This window comes from Cnephaeus nilssonii (assembly GCF_951640355.1).
Source record: "Cnephaeus nilssonii genome assembly, chromosome: 14".
In the NCBI taxonomy this organism is placed as follows: Eukaryota; Metazoa; Chordata; class Mammalia; order Chiroptera; family Vespertilionidae; genus Cnephaeus; species Cnephaeus nilssonii.
Window position 1 is genome coordinate 4,149,294 of NC_137085.1, and position 15,095 is coordinate 4,164,388.

General features: G+C 60.7%; 1 protein-coding gene across 1 annotated transcript in view; it reads right to left on the bottom strand.

Annotated features, from left to right (window-relative positions):
- The window catches only part of HMCN2 (hemicentin 2), a gene marked incomplete at its 5' end in the record, with an annotated part of 136,677 nt that overhangs the window by 36,303 nt on the left and 85,279 nt on the right, over nucleotides 1-15,095 (bottom strand). The window contains 16 exons of the mRNA XM_079791237.1: nucleotides 1,073-1,154; nucleotides 1,816-2,018; nucleotides 2,892-3,005; nucleotides 3,124-3,285; nucleotides 4,098-4,194; nucleotides 4,815-5,002; nucleotides 5,398-5,511; nucleotides 7,397-7,615; nucleotides 8,757-8,907; nucleotides 9,483-9,625; nucleotides 10,762-10,875; nucleotides 10,977-11,150; nucleotides 11,964-12,155; nucleotides 12,832-12,918; nucleotides 13,341-13,454; nucleotides 14,532-14,699. Of these exons, the coding sequence (XP_079647363.1) occupies nucleotides 1,073-1,154; nucleotides 1,816-2,018; nucleotides 2,892-3,005; nucleotides 3,124-3,285; nucleotides 4,098-4,194; nucleotides 4,815-5,002; nucleotides 5,398-5,511; nucleotides 7,397-7,615; nucleotides 8,757-8,907; nucleotides 9,483-9,625; nucleotides 10,762-10,875; nucleotides 10,977-11,150; nucleotides 11,964-12,155; nucleotides 12,832-12,918; nucleotides 13,341-13,454; nucleotides 14,532-14,699 (2,322 nt within the window). The remainder of the gene's footprint in view (nucleotides 1-1,072; nucleotides 1,155-1,815; nucleotides 2,019-2,891; nucleotides 3,006-3,123; nucleotides 3,286-4,097; nucleotides 4,195-4,814; nucleotides 5,003-5,397; nucleotides 5,512-7,396; nucleotides 7,616-8,756; nucleotides 8,908-9,482; nucleotides 9,626-10,761; nucleotides 10,876-10,976; nucleotides 11,151-11,963; nucleotides 12,156-12,831; nucleotides 12,919-13,340; nucleotides 13,455-14,531; nucleotides 14,700-15,095) is intronic.

The following is a 15,095-nucleotide window of genomic DNA, read 5'->3' on the forward strand; positions in this document are numbered from 1 at the left end:
GAAAGGCCAGATGCCCAGAATCTTAAGACTCTGCCCTCCCTCCCTTCCTCCCAGAGAGACGAGGGATGTTTGAGAAAGCCCTTCCCGTGGCTGGGAGCTGGTATTTTAGGCTTTGCCATTGATGGAGACGTGCGCTGTTTTATTCACAAGCAGAACCCGCCGCTGGCTGTTTCAAAACATCTACAGAGCCGAGTCCAGGAGGGGCCACTTAGCCCAAGGATGGTAAGTGCATGGCTCATGGACCAGCAGTTCGAGCTGATGCCAGGACAGACATCACTAATCGATCCCTACACTCTCCTGCTCAGCCAGGAGGAAGTCACCTACCCCAGGCAGCCACCACCAGTGGAACAGAGATGGCTGTGCTGAGGATGAAATGCCATTGCCCTCAGGGACCAGACATTCCTCCCCCTCCCCGCCCCCCCGGCACACCGTTCATCAAGGTAGCCATCAGGTGAAGGGGTGTGAGCTTTGAGCAGCAGGCATGGTATCAATAGTTTATAACAACGGTATTCCCACTACTCCCCTGGTGGGGACGCTACTGCTTTGCTATTTGCGGCCAATAGCTGGTGCCTGCCCAACCTGTCTTGTCCATCTTGCACAGCAATTTTAGTGAGCACATGGTTGCTCAAGTGGAAACTACATTTCCCAGCCTCCCTTGCAGCCTGCAGTGGCCAGCTGCCTAAGTTCTCACCAAATGGAATGCAAGCGGAGGGAACAATTCTACTTCTGCTCTTTTCTGCTTCCTGTGGGCTAGGACAAGATGCAACGTGTCCCCATTTCAACCACAAGGACAGGGGTAACACCCTGGGGACAGGAGAGCAACAAGATGGAAGGATCCTGGGTCTCTAAATTTCCACATGGAACCCAGCTACCCCAAATCTAGACACTCGCGTCTGGGTTTATAGATGAGAGAGGTTAAGTCCTATTCTGATCCTGCTCTTTTCTATTCCAGATCTTGTTCCCTCAACACTGGGCAACCCCACCTCTTTCCAGCGACTGCCCTTCCCACCCTCAGCAGCCTGCGTGTTGCTAAGGATCCCATGAAAACGCTCACAGACTGGTCCCCGCTTACCCTGGACCGTGAGGACGAACGCCCGCATGGCCTCTCCAGCCGCATTGCTGACCTTACAGCTGTACACACCTTTATCTGACACCTGGACAGAGAGCACACGTGGTGACGGTGTGCATGGGGTTGGGTTCCTACCGCTGCCCCAAAACACCCAGGCCCCCGAACCTGCCAGAGCAGGGACTCCCCAAACATGCTGGTCCTGCTTGGGAAATCAAGGGGAGACCTGACCCTCTGACCTTTCCCACGACCCTCAAGAAGCAAGAGGGCCCCTGTAAGGTGAAGACAGGCTCCAGACCCCCACCCCCTCCCAGGCTGCGTGCAGGCAAGCCTGGCCGAAAAGCCCCCCTCGCTGTGGGATGGGGCGGAGCAGGAGGGAGGAGCCCAGGATGTATTTCCAGAGGAGCAGCCAACATCCAACCGACGCTGTGAATGTCTAATCCACACCAGCGGGGTGGGCAGAACCGACTCCCAGGAAGTGAGGACGTGAGGGCCTGGAAAAAGCTTCCAGACCCTGTGGAAACAGAGGCAGGCGGCGGCGAAGGGACCCGCTCACGGTCGTTCTGTGAGTCCGCGTGGAGCCTGTACTCTTCCCCCCTCCAGCCCCAGAGGCTGCCAATCAACTCGGTTTGGGGTCTTGCAGGCTGAGGAGGCAGCAGCCCCCACGTCCTGCCACACAGCCGCCCGCCGGGACCAGGAGGTGGCGCTGTATGGCCGCCCACGGCTGCCTCTCCCCCTGGGGCGCTCACCTGGGTGTCCAGGATCGCCAGCTTCTGCCCACCCTGCAGAGCCTGGGTCCGCTGTGCCAGGACCAGGGGCTGCCCATCTTTGTACCAGGTCACGGCTGGCTCAGGGAGCGAGTCTGTCTCACAGCTCAGAACGGCCTTGTCCCCTGCCCTCACCAGGAACCCATCCTGGGGGCCGCCGAGAGCCTGCCTGAAGGTGGGGGGAACTGGGCCAGGGGACAAGCAGAGTAAGGCGCCGCGCCTTCCCCGTGTCCTCCCCGGCCCCAGCCACCGTACGCAGTCTATGGAAGCCCACAAGGGCCACACGGTGGACCCCACCCCAGGGATGGCTCAGACCCAGGGAGTCAGGAAGAGAACCAGGCCAGCATGCCAACGACCTGCTGGGTGACCTGGGAAAAGCCGCCTGCCCTCTCTGGGCCTCAGCCTCCTGGGCCCTTTCCCACACAGGGCGGGCCCCCCTGTGTTAGAGCCCCTGCGGGTCCCCACAGCCCTGTCCCTCCAGCAAACCAATGTAGAAGCCCCAGTGCCAGCTGTGAGGCCACAGGGCCTGGCAGTGTCCATCACATGGTAGGTGAACACACAAATGAATGAACCAGCCCCGGGCCTAGAAAGAACCTTCCAGTGAGTCCTGCTCAGAACATCTTGGGCCAGCTTTTCCCCAAGAGGATCCTGAAGACCAGGAGCCCTGAGACAGGCTCCCTGCCGAGAACCCGTGGTCAGTCAGCGCGGGCAGGGCCCTCCCCTCAAGGTCAGAGCTCACTGCGCCAGGCCCGGGGCTAGGCGCCCACATCCCATCCCATCGGTTAGTCCTTACACCAACTGTCACCTACAGATGAGAGTTGAGGCTCAGAGAGCGGTCATGACTCGCCCACGGTCACTGAGCGAGTAAGTGCACAGCTGAGTTTCAGACCCAAGTGCATCCAGTCTGCAGACCCTGACCTGAACCCCCCAAGTCTGCAGGGGGGCTCAGCACCCTAGGCTCCCCGGGGTCCTCTCCCAGCTGTGCTGCTGAGGGGTGTGGGCTGAGGGCTGACTGAAGGAGTGGGGACGGTGCAGGTGGGGGGACAGACAGGACGTACCCAGCACGCTGAGCTGCACCAGCTTCTGGTCTCGGCCGGCGGCATTGAGGGCCTCGCACATGTACGTCCCGGAGTCTGCCGGCTGCACCCGGGCCAGCTGCAGCGTGTGGGTGCCTGCCGTGGTGGGGGGGTGGGGGGCGGTGTGTCAGCCCCTCGCACCAGCAACTGGGCTGCCCCCCAGACTCCCAGTCTGGTCCCCACAGAGCTGGACCCCGAGCCTCAGTTTACCCACCAGGCAGGAGGAAGACGTCTTCTCCCAGGGAGAGGGCCTGGCTGTCCTTGTACCACGTGACCTCGGGGCTCGGGTGAGCACGGACGTCACAGGGGAGGGACACGCTGCTGTTGAGGATGGCGGTGACCTGCTCGGAGTCCAGGCCTGTGATGTGCGGTGGGACTGTCCCCGGGGCCACGGGATAAAGAAAGACACTGAGAATGCACGCCGGCGGGGGAGCGGGGAGCTACAGACGAAGCACAGGACCTCGCGGCTCCCGGCTCCGGCTGGGCGCGTTGCCGAGCAACGGTGTGCAGCAGCCCCTGGTCATCATCACGACCCCCAGATGGGAGCCCGGGGCGTGGGGACCAGAGAGGGGAGTCACTTCCCCACGGCCACTCAGCCGGCCTCTGGCAGAGCCAGGAATCCATTCAGGTTTGAGTCCTAGACCTTGAGTGCTCAGCGCTGTCATCCCTCTGTTCCCGAGGCCACAGCTGCCCACCTCTGGAGGCCGAGCGCACAGCACTGAGCGGCATGCGTCACAAGAATGTGGAGGTCAAGAGGGCCAACTCCGGGGCGGTGACCCCCACTGGGTGACCTCTCTGTCTCTGCAGCTGTGGGGTTGGGCTAAGCCCCGAGCTCTGCGGGAAGGAGTCAGCCCCATGCCAGGTACACAGTCAGTGCTTAATCATGGCGCTGGAAGGCCAGAAGAGCAGCTCCCTGACCACCTCCAAAAGGCTTAGAGTCATCCGGGGATGGCCCTGGGTGATCAGGGGCCCCCAAATGCTCTCTGTACTGGGATGTGGCTGGTGCCAGGCCAGGATGACTAACCTCTGGGTGCAGCCTCGGGGCCTAGGACACAGGAAGCACAAGGTGGTGCCCTCAGGGAGGGACGCGGTGCTGTGCCTGCCCCAGAGCAGGGGGAGTGGGCCCCGAGCACCAGCCCCTCCCCAGCTGGGGAGCCCTAGGGGGGCCGCCTGCTCTGCCCAGCTCACCTTGCACCCTAAGTGTGAAGAGCTTCTCCACGGAGCCCGCCGGGTTCTCGGCCACACACATGTAGCTGGCAGCGTCGGCCACCTCTGCCGTGGAAACCTGTGGTGCAGAGAGATGGTGCCCGATGGCTGTGGTCCCCCTTCCCAGGAACCACTGGGAGGGACCCCTCACCATACCAGGCACGGCGGGCACCGGGAGGAACCCCGCAGAAGGCCGCCTTTGTCGACATGGAGCAGTGCGTAGGGGCGCCACTGATGGGCACGCACACCCCACGTCTGTCTAGGGCTGTGACATTCGGGAGGGGAGTGCGAGGCTGGGCTGGGTGAGCCCCTAGAGCAAAGGAGATGGTCTCCCCCCGCCCCGAGGAGGCTGCCCTATGCTGTGTTGAGCTGCAGGGGTCCCGGGCAGCTGTGTTAGAAACGGGGTGGCCAAGGGTGCTGCCCAGGGCCCTGGCCACGCTGGCTGTAGCTGTGACATCGGCGTGTGTCCTTTTCAGACATGAGCAGGATTTCCAGGCGCTACGCATGCCCTTGCCTGCCCGCGAGGCACATGGTGGTGGTTGGCACGCATCACTTGGGGGGATGAATGAAAGCCCGGGAGCTCCCCAGGCTCTCAGGCAGGGACCTCGTTTGGCTCAGGTAACGGCAGTCCTGGGCCCAGGCCAGCAGCACTGAGCCTCGGCAGCTGCCGCCTTTCGCCACGTCGGGGGACGCCCTGACCTGCAAGACTTGCCCGTCCTCCAGGACCTGCAGCCGTGGGCTCGGGGAGAAGGGCAGCCCGTTCTGGAGCCATGTGATGGTGGGCATGGGGTTGCCCAGGGCGGGACACTGCAGGCTGACAGTGCTGCTGGCATTGACGGTCACCTCCTCCACCAGCTCCTCCGTGTCCCCCGGGATCACAGGTGGGGCTGGGTGGGGGAGAGGAGGGTGAGGAGCAGGCAGCCTCCCTGGGAAAGGCCCCTGGGGGTGGGGTAGGCATGGAGGAGAGAGCAGCGCTTGGTGCCAGGCGCTGGCTGGGGCTCCTTGTGCCCCGCTCACCAAGCCCTCCGAGCCTGGTGCAGCTAAGGAACCTGGGGCACAGAGAGGGCTGTGAACTGCTCAAGGTCACACAGCTAGGAAGCAGCTCACTTGGAGTTTGAACCCAGTCCTGTCTGGTTTCAGAGCCCAAGCTCGCAACCCCTACATTATCAACCTCCAAGCCCTGCCAGACTGACCATGCTCCCCACCGTGACCCCTGGTGGGGCGGGCCTTGCGGGGCCTGCAGACGCGACACCCCCCTCCCACCGCCAAGCCGGCCACTCACTCAGCACCATCAGCTCGTAGTGCAGCCAGTCCTCGCCCACCTCGTTGGAGGCCTTGCACGAGTACCTCCCGGCATCCTCCGCGCGCACCAGGGGGATCTGCAGGACCCGGCCTCCTGCGGGGACAGGGACGGGGATGGGGGGTCGGGACAGAGGCCTGAGCAAAGGCGAGGAAACCTGCTCCTTCCTCGTAGGGGACCTGGAACACATCACGCCCCCAACCCCCCATCTGTGAAATGGAGAGCATCTGCCTGCCCCGCCCAGCTCTCGGGGCCAGGGCACCAAGCGGAGGTCAGGGAGGCTGCCATGTGCCAGGCCTGGCCGCGCTTCCCTGCTCTCTGACTCTGTGCTGTAAACACTCCCATCTCACAGATGGGAAAACTGAGGCTTCCCAAGCGCACCCCGCAGCGCTGAGCCCAGCTCCTTGATGAGGGCAGAGGGAAGGGCCAGAGAGCTGGGCAGAGGCTCTTGGGAGGCAAAGAGGCAGCTCCGGACTGTGGTGGGTGGGGGTGAATGTTGCTCAGGTGCCATCTGAGACCCTCTGTGATCCAGAGCCTGCCAGGCCCAGACCCTGGCATCTCTGGGGGCCTGGAGCTGGTCACTGTGTGCTCACGTTCTCGGTCGGGGGCCCGCTGGCCCAGGCTGAGGGCGGGGGGGGGGGGGGGGGGTGTGTGACCAGGGTTGGAACTCGGGGCTCGTTACATGCAGAGCCAGGGGACAGCGGTCACGATTAGGGAGGGAGCGAGGGGCCGCTGTCAGGGTCCTTTGTGTGTGAGGTGAATCAATGTGCTCGGGATTGGGAGTCAGTGGCCAGGGTCAGAGTTCAATGGTGGGGTTGAAGGGTTATGGCTTGGACAGAGGGGTCGGGGCTGTGGCCAGGGATCAGCATGTGACTGAGGTATCTGTGTACCCAGGATTGGGGTCAGTGTCCAGGTCCGAGAGGAGGCGGGGGGGTCAATCCCGGGGTTCGGACAGGAGCAAACGGCTGTCAGCAAGCGCTGCCTCTCCTGGATCTAAGGCCGCCTTCTTTCGCAAGAGCCAAAGTACAAGCCCTGGGGTGACCCTGCTCAACGCACACCGCGCCCCCGCCCCCGCCCCCACCTCACCGCCCTCGCCCCGCCCTCAGCAGCCCCAGCACTGCCCTCGCCTGGCAGGGCCTGGGGCAAATCCTGAGCCGGGAGACCACCGAATCCCCGGAGACACAACAGGGCTCTGTGCCTGGAATCTCTCCCGGGTCTGCTCTACCCCAGGGGGCTCGGCCAGCCGCCAGGGAAGCCAGCGTGTGGAGCCTTTTAATTCAAAGTCCTCCACAAAAAAACAACAAAAAAACTACTCTAAATAAAAGGGTTGTTTTTTAAAAAAACTAAATCACCTTCAATAAATACATAAAGCAGTAAAAAGCAAGCCAAGGTCACTAGGGCCTGAATTTGGCCCCGGTGTGGCCCTCAGCCCAGGGGGAGGTTCTTGCCCTGCTGGGATGATCACGAGATGCCAATAAAGAAGCGGCTCCTGCCCAGCTGGGGCTGCTCAGTGGTTGAGCGTCGACCTATGAACCAGGAGGTCACGGTTCGATTCCCGGTCAGGGCGCATGCCTGGGTTGTGGGCTCCATTCCCAGGAGGGGGTGTGCAGGAGGCAGCCGATCAGTGATTCTTTCTCATCATCGATGTTTCTATCTCTCCCTCACTCTTCCTCTCTGAAATCAATTTAAAAAAAAAAAAAAAAGAAAAAAAGCAGCAGCTCCCTCTAAGAAAGGCGCCAGCTTCGGGGGGTTATTTCAGGGCATCGCAGCCCTCGAAGTCCAGGGAACTCCCAGCGCCGGATTGCAGGCGGCGGCTCAGGCCAGCATGGCCACAGGCCCTGCCCGAGGTCACACTGCAAGCAGCACACAGGGGCGTTCAGAGGACTGGCAGAACAGCAGTTGAGGGGACCGGCTCTGATGCGGGTGTGACCCCCGTCCCTGCCTGCAAATGCCCCGACTTCTCCGTGCAGCCCCGGCCTACCTTGCAGGACAGACACCCCGTCTGTGGCGGAGAGGGGCTGGTCCTCCCGGTACCAGGTGAGCTCCGGGGGCGGGACCGCGTTGGTGTCGCAGGACAGGTATGCGGGGCTGTTCTCCACGACCTCCCGGTATTCCGTCACCCCACCCCGGGCCTCCTCCTCCCGGGACGGGATTTCGAAGGTCGCACTGGCATCGCCCACCTTCTGGAACATGGGGGGCACTGGGGAGGGGTGACAAAGCCATTACGACACACAGCGTGGGATGGAGAGGCGCCTCTGCTCAAAGAACCCGCCCCTCCCCCGCCCCAGCTCCCCCAGGAGAGAACACGGCACTGAGCCAATCCCGTAGGTCCGTGGTCGGCAAACTCATTCGTCCACAGAGCCAAATAGCAACAGTACAACGATTGAAATTTCTTTGAAGAGCCAAATTTTTTAACCTTAAACTTCTTCTAACGCCACTTCTTCAAAATAGACTCGCCCAGGCCGTGGTATTTTGTGGAAGAGCCACACTCCAGGGGCCAAAGAGCCGCACGTGGCTCTCGAGCCGCAGTTTGCTGACGACGGCCATAGGTAAAGGCGTTTTTAAAATTCACTCATCCCTTCAACTAGTGGTTTTTTGTTGTTTTTTGGGGGGTTTTTTTTGCAACGAGTGTTTATTGAGCAATTACTACGCTGGGCACTGGAACAAGGTTCCTGCCCACCGCAGCTCATGCCTAATGGACGCCAGACCTCGCCAGATAGGGTGGTATTTTTCAAGGGAGGAAGCCAGATCCTGAGCTTTGGCCAGCCTGTTTACTGGAGCCCAGAGGCCTAAAATCATGGGCTTTTAGAACTGAGGGGCCCCTCAAGGCCACCCCACTCAACCACCCACATGTTACAGAGGCAAAACTAAGGCCGAGGGGGCGGTGATGTTCCCACGTCACAACGGCAGGGAGCGGAAGAGCCCAGGCCAGGCTCCGGGGGCCGGACATGCCGGACGGTGGTGAGAAAGGGGACAGGAAGCCCGGCCGGCGCGGCTCTGGTTGAGCGTCGACCTATGACCCAGGAGGTCACGGTTCGATTCCCGGTCAGGCACATGCCCGGGTTGTGGGCTCGGTCCCCAGTAGGGGATGTGCAAGAGGCAGCTGATGGATGAGTCTCTCTCATCATTAATGTTTCTATCTCTCTTTCCTCACCCTTTCTCTCCGAAATAAAAAAATATATTTATTTTAAAAAGTTGCCGGGGGGGGGGGGGCGCGCGGGGACAGGCAGCCGGGACAGAGCCCTCCTGCCAGCGATTCTGGAAGCAGACACTCCGCCCCCAGCCATGCTGCCCAGTCCCCGGTCCCCTGCCCCCCTCCAGGCCCTGCTGGTCCCACACACCCTGGATGAGCACGTTGAAGTCCTGGTCGTCCTCGCCGGCCACGTTGGTGGCCACGCACAGGTACCGCCCCGAATCTGAGACCTGCGTGGGCTGGATCTGGAGCAGCCGCCCTTCACCCAGGACTCGGAGCCGCTCGTGGGGGGTCACGGGCTGGGGGGGAGGCAAGGGGGGGACAGGGATCACAAATGGGGGGAAGCACCCAGACAAGTATACGTAGATTCTAACAAAGTTTTAAACACACATCAAATTGGTATGACACCCTGAAAACCTGGTAAAACCAAATCCGTGTGACAAAAGTCGGAGAGAATTAAACGGGTGAAAATTACAGGGGGAAGGTTAGGGAGAGGTGGGGGAGATAAGAGATCAATCAAAGGACTTGTATGCATGCATATAAGCATAACCAATGGATGCAAAACTCTGGGGGGGGGGTGAGGGCATATATGGGAGTAGGGTGGGGGGGGCAATGGTAAGATATGTACACATATAATACCTTAATAAAAAAATTGAAGAAAAAAAAAGAATTAAACGGGTGAATATAAAGTTTAATGCTTATGGGACCTGTTCCCGTTTAAAAGAGTAGGGTTCCCTATTAACGTGCAAAGGGCGAGGCGGGGCCCAGCCCAGCTCTGGGCCAGGTGCTCTGACTGTCTTTACTGGAAGGTTCCGAGCAGGGCCCGGGGGACCCAGAGGAGAGACCCTGAGGCTGCCCCGGGGGCCCAGCTCACCCGTCCATCCTTGTACCAGCTGATGGCAGGTGGGGGCGCCGCCCAGCACTCACACTCCAGGGTCAGGGTACTGTTGACCTTGGTCTTCACTTCCTTCACACCGACCTCCCCCATGGAGTCGTCTTTGGAGATGGAAGGGGGGACTGCAAATCACAAGGGGGTCTGAGGAGCCAGCCTGGGAGGGGGCTCACCCTGGTCCCAGGAAGGGGGGGCTGGCTCCAGACGGTGGAGGAACAGGGGCCTGGAGACGGATCCACTCCTGGGGCCGTCTGCTTAGGGCAGGGGTGGGGAACGTCCGGCCAGCGGGCCGGGCCGTGTAAGAGCCGTGAAATCATTTGGTCTGGCCCTGCCCATCTGGGGGCTAGACATGTCAGATGGTGGTGAGAACGGGACAGGCAGCCGGGACCGAGCCCTCCTGCCAGGCTGGAAATTCAATCAATCTAGGAGCTTCAGGGGGCCAATGGGGGGAAGTAGAGGACATGTGATACTTTCAACAGTAAAGAATTATTAAAATTAAAAAATATCTAGGAGCTTTCTTCATAGCAACATAAATTTATATTAAGTGAATTATATTAAGCAAATGATGTTATAAATATCCAAATGGCCCTTGGAACCCTAACCAGTTCGGCTCAATGGATAGAGCATCAGCCTGCAGACTGAAAGATCCTGGGTTCGATTCCGGTCAAGGGCACATGCCCGGGTTGCAGGCTTGATCCCCAGTAGGAGGCGTGCAGGAGGCAGCCCATCAATGATTCTCTCTCATCACTGATGTTTCTATCTCTCTCCCTCCCCTTTCGTCTCTGAAATCAATAAAAATATATTTTAAAAAACCCACAACCACCAAAAAAACCAACACCACCAAAAGCCAACAAATGGCACTTGGCAGAAAAAAAGGTTCCCCACCCCAGCCTTAAGGGAAGACTGTTTATCAGCGATGGTTACGGGACAGGGCAGGTCGGAGGCAGGGGGATTCCTGGGGTGACCTCTGGGGGCCCCAGGTCTCAAGTTGTGGAGACTCTGACCGCATCAGAGCAGAAAGAAGCCAGGACTGGAGTGGGTGTGGGCATCCACGTGGCCAAGTCCTAGCTCGCCATTCCCCGCTCCGAGTGTCCTGGGCCCTAAAAGTGGGGAATGACCCAGCCGGCCCGGCTGCCTGGCGACTGCCAGAGCACACAAGGCCATGAAGGCGTCTGGGGTGTCAGCTATGGCCCAGGCGCCAGGGTCCCAGGGCTCCCGAGCCTCCTCCGGCCTCCCACCAGCGCCCGGGGTCCCAACTCACTGAGGACTTCCACGTGGTAGTTCTTCACGGCCTCCCCAAGCTCATTGGTGACCACGCAGGTGTACTGGCCTGCATCTTCCTTCTGGGCATTCAAGATCTGCAGCCCGTGGGTACCTGCTTGCGGGGCAGTGGCCAGGGTCACCTCAGGCACGAGCTGGGGTTCACCAGCCCCGTCCTCTGACCCCTCGCTCCTCCCCGCCCCCCGAGGGCATCACCTGGGAGCAGCTGGATGTTGTTTGAGGCCTCAAATGGGGACCCGTCCTTCATCCAGGTGATGGTGGGGGCGGGGAAGGCCAGCGCCTCACAGATCAGAGAAATGGGGTTGTTGATGGTCACGGTCACCTCCTCGTCTGCACTGTCCTCGGTCACCCCCAGGATGGAGGGAGCCACTGTGATGGGAGGCCAGGGGGGTGCTCGTGAACAGAGAGCCCGGCCCTGGGCGCGAGGACCCAGGAAAGCCTCAGCCGCCGTGCTGTGCTAGTTGCATTGCACAGGTGGGAAACGGAGGCTCAGCGGAGCCCAGGCAGGTGCGGCCAGACTTCAATTCAGGCCTGGGTGACCCAGAGCCCCAGCTCTCCACCACTGAGCAATACCACGGGGGAAGCTGGACAATTTCTGCCTCCATTTCCCCAACAGCCTCTTAGCATCCAGGGTATCTAGTAATTTAACCAGAGTCTCCTCAACTCTGTATTTCCAATCTGTGCCACGCCCGGAGTGGAGGGGCAGGGGATGGGGAGGTGGGGTGATGTTCCCTGCTGAGTAGACGCTCTCTGCTGTCACTGACCCTAAAATGTCCTCTTCCGGGCCCTGCAGGGACCATCCATTTGGCCGCCAGCACTTTTAGAAATGGATTTTCCGAGACCAGCCCGTGCCCCTCTCGTTTTCGAATCCCCGTTTCTCCAGCCCAACAAAACGGTGCTGCATCGCCCTCGGGAGCGGGCGGCCTGGAGGGAGCCCTGTCCTCTCTCTAAGCCACAGAGCTCCATCAGTGACATGGGGACAGGCGCGCCGCCCACCTCCTGGGGTTGCTGTGAAGACTCCACCAGGACGGCCTGTGCATCTGCCTGGCCTATAAGGGTACAACCACTAGAGCCGCTGCTGTTTGTTGTTGAACATGGAGAGCTCTGGGGAAGCTGCCTGTCAGGTCACCTTGGTCCTGCCTCCTGCCAGCACCGGGAGTGGCCAGGAGATGCCCAGCTCACCCAGGACGCTCAGCTGCACATGCTTGGTCCTCTCCCCCGCGGCGTTGGCTGCAATGCAGGAGTAGTGGCCGGCGCTGGACAGGTTGGCCTGGAGGACCTGCAGAAGGGCTCCGTCTGGAGAGATGTGCTGGGTGTCTCCACCAGCCAGGGGCCGGCCGTCTTTGAACCACGTGACCCTGGGCTGCGGGTGGCCTGTGTGGGGAGGAGAGAGGCAGGTAAGACAGTTCAGCAGGATTGGACCAGGTTGAGCAGAGGTCATTCCAGGAAGGGGGCCGGCGGGGGGGGGGGGGTGCATGGTTTTCCATCTCAGTCCAGAGGCCCATGCAGCAGGGCAAGACACAGAAGCAGCCACCATGCGCCGGGGCCTTTTCCTAACTGAGGAATGGACAGAGATGGCGGGTACAGACAGAAGAAAGACAAGATATTCCTTCCATCCACCCATCCATCCACCCACCCATTCATCCATCTAAACATACATATATACATACATGCATACATACACCTATCCATCCAACAATTTGTCCACCTATCCACCTCCTCATCCATCCATCCATCCACCCACCCACCCACCCACCTATCCATCCATCCATCCATCCATCCATCCATCCATCCATCCATCCATCAATCCCAGTTCATAAGCATAACTAAGGCACTGGGGGAACCACGGTAACAAGGTAGACCTGGGGTCCTCAAGGAGCTCAGAGTCCAGCTGGGGTGCACAGGTGTCACAGGCCACCATGGATCAGTGCGGTCAGTGCTGGGATGCGGAGCAGAGGGCCGGGATAGGCAGGCAAGATCTCCAGATCCCCCTTTTTCACAGCTGCCTTCTCACCTTTCCCCAGCCCGCCGTGTGGCCGTGTGGCCTTACCTGTGGCATTGCACGTCAGGTTGGCTGTCTGTCCCTCAGGGACCTTGACCACCTCCTCCAGGTCCTCGTTCTCGATACTGGGAGGAACTGCGAGAGCAGGGAGACAGCCGGTCACTGACCGGGGCTGGCTCACTCGGGCTGAACCACTGAGCAGGGAAGCCCACAGCATCTCTCTTCAGGCTCTTGTGCCTTGGTTTCCCCATCCCCTTGTGCCTGCTTCCACAGGGCCGAGGGAGTACCAGTGCCCTGGGAAAAGGCCCTGATCAGGGCAAGGTAGTGTTAGAAATATTTTCTCCTTTCCACGTTGGATTAGTCCCTGCTGCTTCTAGAAAGTTCCATGATGGCCTCAGAGTAGGGACTGCTCATGAGGAAACAAGCCTTGGCCTCTCCCTCCTTCCTGAGCGGACCTCCTACTACAGCAAGAGCTCTTGGTCCTGGACTCGCCCCCCGTAAGCTCCCCGGCCGGAGGAAAAGGATTCGTGGGCGACGAACACGGGGCTGTGACATACCCAGGACCTCCACGCTGAAGTTCCTCCGCACCTCCCCAGCCTCGTTGCTTGCCAGGCACGAGTAGAGGCCTCTGTCTCGCTCCTGGGCCCGGGTCACCTTCAGCATCCAGCCCCCTGGGGAGGGAGGAGAGTGAGCAGCCTTCTGTCCCGAGCCGAGCCCAGGCTGAGCACCAGGAAGAGGAGCGTGCCAGGCGTCTCAATCAGATGTGTCTGCCTACCCCAGTGTCCCATTCCTCAGGTGGGAAAACTGAGGCCCAGGAGGGTGAACAGATGGGTGGAGCCCCCTGGACATTAGACATGCGCAGGGTAAGCCTGAGGCCCCGTTTAAGAAGAAGGATCTGTCACCTGGCTACCCCCACTTCTGGAGACCGGCCACGGCGAAAGGAACAGCCATGGGCCTGGCCCAGGTCAGACCGCCCTGCTACGCTGATGGACCCTGGAAAAGGCCACCTTCTCCCAAGACCAGCCCGGGGGAGGCACATGCACGGGACGCGTGATCACGGCTGCTCCTACGCCCGGGGCAGACATCGCTAATGGATCACCGCTCTCCTTCCTGCTGGGCCCTGATGCAGTCCCTGAGTCCACCTCATCGCAGTGCATCTGGCAGCCCCACCGAGTGCTCAGAGGAGGTGCCCAAGGGGAAGCTTACTGCCACCCCAGCTTTGGAGCCACCGGAGCATCCCTGCGGGTCACTGAGGGTGGGCTCCAGGGGGCCCTGAAGTCCTTACAAGCTTTGGATGGGATACTGCCCCCTGGGCCTCAGTTTCCCCGTTTGTATGCCAGCAAGAACGATCACAAACCAACTCTGTGAGGAGAACGACTATGCAGAGGCGAAGGTGCTTAGACCCTATGTCCATTCGCCCACCTGCACTGCTCTGTGAGACGTTCTGTAAGCGCCATGAGAATTTTTGCTGCAGGGCTTATCGGAACCTTGACTACCAATGGTCCCTGTGAGTCTCTAGGAGGGGAGCAGAGCAGGAAGCCTTTCTAAATGTACTCAAATCTAACATGTTTCCTGGAGCACGTCGCCTGACCCGTGTTTGGGGGTGCCCTCTTGGGGGACCAACCGCCGAAATGTTTATCCCACCCAGGCTGGCCGCTCAGGGTCAGAAGTCACGGGCGTGTGCTGAGCAGAGGCAGAAGCGGAGGGCCAGGCCCGATCACCGGACACTCCCCTGGCGGGCACCTTACCGGCCAAGAGGTAGGTGTCCTCCCTGGGGCTGATGGGCTCCTCCCCGCGGAACCAGCGGACCCCGGGGGGCGGGATGCCTGTGGCTTCACAGAGCAGCGTCAGGGGGCTGTGCAAGGCGGCCGTGACGTTGGTCAGCGGGTCTGAGTCTCCGATGAGCTCTGGGGGCACTGGACACAGAGAAACGGCCTCATTCAGGACGCAGCCGGGGCTGTGTGCGCCTTCCTCCACCCCCAGCACGGCCCGCCCCCAGGAGCCCCACCCCCACCAGGAGGGGCTGAAGAGCCGAAGTGACACTGGAAGGGGAGAGTGGCGACCACGGGCTGGGCTTTGGGTCCGGCAGACACCTTGGGCCTCAGTTTCTCCAACCCCCGGGAGGGATGCCAGGAGGATTCAACCAGAACACGTGCTGAGATGCTGGGCAAACGCTGAGAGCAAAGGTGAACACAGGTGCGTCCCCCCAGATCCACACGTCAGAGCCACGTGGCGCTCTGTGGTGTCTAGAGCATCCACTCCCAAAGGAAGCCCGCTCTATCAGGCTGGGGTGAGCGGGTGAGTGGGGTCCC